The sequence below is a fragment of the Lycium ferocissimum genome, chromosome 7 (assembly GCF_029784015.1).
Source record: "Lycium ferocissimum isolate CSIRO_LF1 chromosome 7, AGI_CSIRO_Lferr_CH_V1, whole genome shotgun sequence".
Lineage (NCBI taxonomy): Eukaryota > Viridiplantae > Streptophyta > Magnoliopsida > Solanales > Solanaceae > Lycium > Lycium ferocissimum.
The window spans coordinates 34,935,454-34,941,771 of NC_081348.1; the positions used below are offsets into that span (position 1 = coordinate 34,935,454).

At 35.0% G+C, this 6,318-nt stretch overlaps 1 protein-coding gene across 1 annotated transcript; it reads left to right on the forward strand.

Annotated features, from left to right (window-relative positions):
* Positions 1-1,956: 1,956 nt before the first annotated feature.
* LOC132064612 (protein REVERSION-TO-ETHYLENE SENSITIVITY1-like) lies at positions 1,957-3,477 on the forward strand. Its single transcript, XM_059457651.1, has 2 exons — positions 1,957-2,238; positions 2,742-3,477. Exons 1-2 carry the CDS (start codon positions 1,957-1,959, stop codon positions 3,171-3,173), a joined length of 714 nt encoding a protein of 237 aa, XP_059313634.1. The 3' UTR covers positions 3,174-3,477.
* Positions 3,478-6,318: the final 2,841 nt, after the last annotated feature.

Genomic DNA, 6,318 nt, shown 5'->3' on the forward strand with positions numbered 1-6,318 from the left:
TGCGAGTCAAATGTTTGTTCTGTTTGGTTGCATCATTTTTGAATAAGCATAGTGTATGAGTTACCAAGCCTGAGGCCTCCTTTTTTAAGGTAACCAATGTTTTAAATATCATCAACAAAAAGACAGTGCTAGGTGTCATATTTACAACTCAAAAAGCAAAAACCGCGTGTCCTTGATTCTTCCTACAAGTATCTGAGAACTTCAAAACTAGAGTGAGTCATCTGTGAATTTCTCTTTACACCGAAAGTAAAATAGAAAAATACAATTCATCTTAATCTTCTGAGTAGAACTATATCTATCTTCAAAGCATCTTGATTTTTTCTCTTCCTTTTTTTTGGGTGTTGGAGCTGGTGTTTCTTGAGTTAATTCAAAACCTGATGTGCTACCTGCTTCTATATAATACTTTCTTTACTGGTGAGGTTACTTTCACTTGACATACTAATAATTTGATTTCTTCTTATAAATTACTACTATTATCTAGAAGAAAATAAAAACTCTAAGCCCAATAACCTTTCTGCTCATTGATATGTTTTCACCTCAAGCTTCTATCAGTAGACTAAAGAATTTGTGAACTTCTAGTGCATAAATTAATGTTTTTCATTGTGACATAAAATGGGTAAAGGAACTGCGACACTGCTGGAGCTTTAACTGCTGTAATACCAAGTCTTATCCGATGCATCATTGATGCCTGAATGTAATTGGCCTCTGAGAATCTTGCTCTTTTAGCTGATTTAGAGGTATTATCGACTACCAACTGGGGACTTCAAGCTACAACTTGACGTTACTTTCAAGGTGTTAAGAAATACTGGTGGTACTTTTTTCTAGATTTGCAGTGTTTCTAGTTGGAAGCAGATGAGTTTTGAATCACGGAGGGCATGACCCAAGGGTTGAAACTGATAGGATATATGTGTTTGTTAGGGGGAAAAAAAGAGAAAGATAGGTCTGCAGCTGATAGAGTGAAGAGGAAAACTTATAGGTAGCGGTGCGCATTTGATATCCTGCATCTATAAAGGGATATTTATGCATATATGTAAAACTAAAGGGTCAAAATGACACAAAATATTGCTATAGTTCATATGCTGTAATTTGTAATGCACCCAGTGGAACATGTATATGAATATTAGGTCTACTAATCATGAAGTTAGTTGAGTTGAGCTGGAGTAAGCTAAGCTCAAGCAGCTTAAAGCTTGTCTTGGCTCGGTTACAACTATGGTAAGATTTTCTGAGGTACATTAACCCTGTAGCAATCGTCTCTTGCCATCAGTCTAAGAAACCTTAGAAGTTGCTACCTCTTCGGTGTTCCAATAACTATTCTTGACGTGTCTCCTAATATCTTATTGTGAAACATTGTGGTCAATTGAATCCATTTTATCTTTGAAATTAAGTCATATTTGGATATTGAACTTAAAAGAGTGTTGAAAGTCAGAATAAAGTGTATGTGTAGTATATGTAGAAGCTTTCTAAATAATGTGTTTTTTTTAATTGCTGTTATTTGAGATTTATACTCAAGGAATGATTGATATATATATATATATATATATATATATGTTTCATGTAGCTTGAGCTCTTATTCTGGTTTTTTGGACTGTAAGAAGTGGCTATGCTCCTGAGTCGGAGCTGCTAAGTAGGAAATGTTCATATTATTTGTTCTCTGCGTCGAGTAATTCTTTTGTTCACTTTCTTACACTTTTTAGCTTAGGGCTGTATTTTGAATCATCATGCCTTTTGTGAATTTTAACGGCTGAGTCTCCATTGTTAATAGTGACCGCTCTCCAGGCTTAGCCTTTAGCGTTAAGAATTTAGCTCCAGTCTTTGCCTAGATGGTGTAATGAGATGATATTCCTTTTTCTATTCTGCAGGGAATTAGCCACTATACTAGAAGCTGTGAATTGAGTTTGAAATGCTAGGAACGGTGAAATTGTACATAGCAATACGCTTCCAAGAAGATCTCCAATGATGGATGTAAATCCTAGATCTGTGGTTGAAAGGGATAATGCTTTGCAAAGAAACAACGTTTCAAGGCCACTAGACGAAATTGATCCAAAGACAGAAAAATTCCCTTGTTGCCTTGTTTGGGCTCCTCTCCCTGTGGTTTCTTGGCTTGCACCTTTTGTCGGGCATGTTGCCATATGCAGGGAGGATGGTGCTATTGTTGAGTTCTCTAGAGCCAGCATGATTCATGTTGGTAGTCTCATTTACGGGGATGCAGCCAGATACTATCAGCTAGCTAGACAGCAGGTATGTGCCCATGGCTGCTTTTATCGTTCCAAACTAAGTTATTCGGACTCGCCTAAAATGTTGTCGGGTGCGTGTCGGATCCTTCAAAAGTAGTGTATTTTTGGAGGATCCGACACGGGTGCGGCAACACTTTTGAAGAGTCCGAGTAACTTAGGTTCCAAAGTCCCACCCATCCCCCGAAAGCGAAAGAAGCAAGAAAACTTGAGGCTTTTTTCATTTTTGGCCCGGCGGTCGAAATTAATTTACGGGCTCTAGCCTAAATATACAAAACCTATACACTGATCATGTATATTATATGTATATTTTTGTGTATGGAATATGTATATTATACGTATTTATACTTAATATACAAATCCTATATATTTGCTGGCTATTATTCTATTGAGCGGTCCAAAAGTGTAATTATCCCAGATGTGTTAAATCGTGCGCTTGCAGTAGCATCCCTATGGCTCGTAAAAATCTACAAACAGGTTTTTTTATCAACTTTGTTTATGCTTAAACAGTACTGTTTTCCTCGCACCACCCTTGCTGGACACACATGCAACCAGCATCACAAACATGCTGAATTTGGGCCAGGAGTAAGTTGGGATGATGCTGTTCAACTTTCTACGCGCAACTTTGAGTACAGAAATTTCAACCTTTTCACTTGCAATGGCCTCTCATTCTTCGCTCATTGCCTGAACCGGCTATCGTATAAATGGTCATTGAATTGGAATATGGTTAATGTTGGAATTCTTATACTGTTCAAGGGGCAGTGGGTCAACGGCTCAGCAATCTTAAGATCATTTGTGCCTTTCATTGTGATGCTTTGCTTCGGAGTTTTAATGCTTGCATGGCCGTATGTGGTTATGATATTGGGCTTTTTTCTTTTTATTGCTGGATGGTATCTCTTGGTAACTTACTGTTTCAAGAGTCTTCTGGAAGTTGATGATTAGGACCTTCTGCTGTTAGTTCAAGTCTTGTATAAGTGGTTGAGAAAGAACTCAATGTTCTTTCCTCAATGTAATGTTAAAACATGTGTAAATAGTAGTTTAAAACATGCGTAAATAGTAGTTAATGTCCTGTGGGTATGTTTCATTTTTGTTTCTTTTCGAGCACAGTTGTTCCTGTCAATTTATGGAGTTTGTAAGCCCCTGCCTCAAATTTGGTTTCTTTTAAAGTTGAAAAAAAGAGAGTACTTTTAAAAAGAGTTTTTGAGAGTAACAGATGATTTCGTGTAATTTTGTTTACACTTTACACTATATACTTTACTACAACATGTTTAAAAATCAGATCAACTTCAAAAGCACTTAAATGTTACTCCCTCCGGATCAAAAGAGTGATCACTTAGCCATTTGCATGAGTGTCACTTAGTCATTTGCATATCCCTTAAGAAAATACTAGCTTCTAAACAAAAATGAGTAATTTGACTAAACTGTCCCTAATTAAATATGTATTGGGATTTGATCACATAACACTTAATACGGGCAAATTTGGAGAAATATGGTTAATTCTTTATTAATTTTAATAAGTGGACACTTTTTTTGATAAAAAAAAAAATGCTAAGTGAACACTCTTTTTTATCTGAAGGGAGTACTTTTGAATATAGCAGATAGAATTCCATTCGTCTAATTCACGACTTCAGGATGGATCAAGAATCATTACTCTTTCGTTTCGACACAAGAAAAAAGGATTTTTCTACACCCCTTTCTTGTGTCGAAGACTAGGAAGACAAATAATCCCTCCTAGAATTTTTTGTTCCCCGCATTTATCCCCCGCTTCCTTATGTCTAGTAAGGATGTCCCTGCATAACTTCTTGAAGGATTTCCCATACAATCGGCTCTTTTTCTCGAATTTTACTCTTAGCAACTCCTATGTTCGAAGCAAGATGTTGTCTAATTAGACCACGAATTACAAATGTCCGGAAAAGTTCTATTGCTATTTCACGAGGCAATCCACATCGATGTAATGAAAGTGAAGGACCCACGACAATGACGAACGTCCGAATAATCGACTCGTTTGCCAAGCAGTCTCACGAAATCTTCCTCTTTGCCTTCAATTACATCGAAAATGACTTGTAAACTTTATTATGACCGTCCCTCATTGGTTGTCCCCGATTCCATTATCAAGAAGTGTATCCACGGCTTCTTGTACTAATTTCTCCCGACACATTACTAATTCTCCCGGCGTAGATCTACTTGTTGTTAATAGATCGGTAAGGGTATTGTTCCGATAGATAACTCTTCTATAGAGTTCATTAATATCCGAGCTCATTAGTTTACCCCCATCTATCCGAATGATCTACCTCAACTCAGGAGGAAGAACTGGTAATAGACACAAAACCATCCATTCTGGCTCTATATTTGTTCGAATAAAATGCTTAGCCAATTCCACGCGTCTAACCAAAAAGTCCTTTCCTTCACTTAATATCCGAGAACAATTAGCCGATCTAGATTTACGAATTATTATAGAGAATTCATTGGTAGAATGGGAAGAATTGGGGGAAGAAGGGCACACAGGGAATGAATGGGAAGATCGAAAGGTTGTATATCCTTAGATTTAATTGTGACCTCAAGAGGTGTATGCTGGTGTAAGACAAAATTGTGTTTGTTCGCTACCACTATAAAATAGCCTATAAGACAATTTCAGGAACATATAAAATACTATAGCAGGAATATATAGATTGAAGTGACCTGATTTAAGGAGTTTGGACAATTTCTTTTTACAAGTTTGGAAGATAATCTTGTGTTAAAAGAAGTATTTGAATGGTTATAGTTTCTTTTTGACATTCGGAATTATTCCCAGTAAAGTTTTCCACAAGGTCAAAAAAAAAAAAAAAAAACTTCTGACATCTTAAAAGAACATTACAGAGAATTAGATGATTTCTTTTCCTTCTAGCTATCTAAATTTTGGTGGATAAAATTAATCCATATATTTGTTGATTGGTTGGAAGTAATAAATACACCGAAAAATTAATCATGATGCGTGTAAGTTGATTAAATATTATAGTTATAAAAAATAACTTGTCAAAAAATCTTAACTTAAAAAGATTTTGCAAATAATTTGGGATAAGACATAGAAAGACCGTAAACTATAGCGAAATTGCAAACTGCACACCTAAACTATGCGGGGGGAGTAATTTATTTTTTTGGTATTATCTATCCCCTTGAACTTTATTTTTCCGTATCATTTACCCTCTTCTCTAATTAACTAGTAAAAAAAAAAAAAAAGAAGCTAAAATACAGAATGTGCAAAGGCAAGCTTATTCTAAACTAAAAAAAGAGAGTTTCGAAATTTTTTTCCATTTTGATTCTTTACAAACTCAAACGACTTGAGATTAGGAAAAAAAAAAAATGGAGATCGTAACAGTAAATAAAGGAGGACGAAGTCTTTGAGAAAAGGATTGGACCCAATCCTTTGGGTTTGAATGAATCAAATGGAAGCGTGTTATAATAAAACAGACACGAATTCAAGATTTAAATTCTATGTTTTTAGCCTTTTAAAATACTTAGCTTTGAACTCATTATATATTTAAGTTATAGGTTCAATTTTATTATTTATCCCAATTTTAATAAATTTTTACGCATCGAAAGTTATGGATAGTTGCGAATGCTGCGTTTTGACTTATTTCCTTTTTAGATAATTAGTGAATGAGGTAAGTAATACGAAACAATACATTCAAGGGAGTAAATAATATAAGGGGTCGTTTGGTAGGTAGCCAAAATTATTCCGAGATTAGATTCTCATGACTAATTTATCCCATCTCTTGGGATTATTTTATACCATCTAAAAGATGATATAAAATAATCTCAGGATAAGTGGGATAAGAAGGAATATCCCACCTTTTAAGTTGGATGCATTTTATATCTTGTTTGGTACAAGGTATAAAATTATTTCAGGACAAATTTATACCTTCTATCAAAAATAATATAAAAAAATTAGTGTTTGAATATCCCAACTTATATCATGCACCAAACGACCCTTAAGAGAAATATGTTTATCCACATTATTTAAGTGCGTAGTTAACACGCCATAATTTAAGGGTGTTTCTGTGCCATTAATCCTATAATAATAATAATAATAATAATTTTTCGCAACAAA

What these genes read in the sequence shown, in the direction of transcription:
- LOC132064612 (XM_059457651.1), top strand. Translation starts at nt 1,957, where the DNA reads ATGGATGTAAATCCTAGATCTGTGGTTGAAAGGGATAATGCTTTGCAA. An exon ending in ATCAGCTAGCTAGACAGCAG is followed by an intron (nt 2,239 to 2,741) that starts GTATGTGCCCAT and finishes ATGCTTAAACAG; the next exon opens with TACTGTTTTCCTCGCACCAC.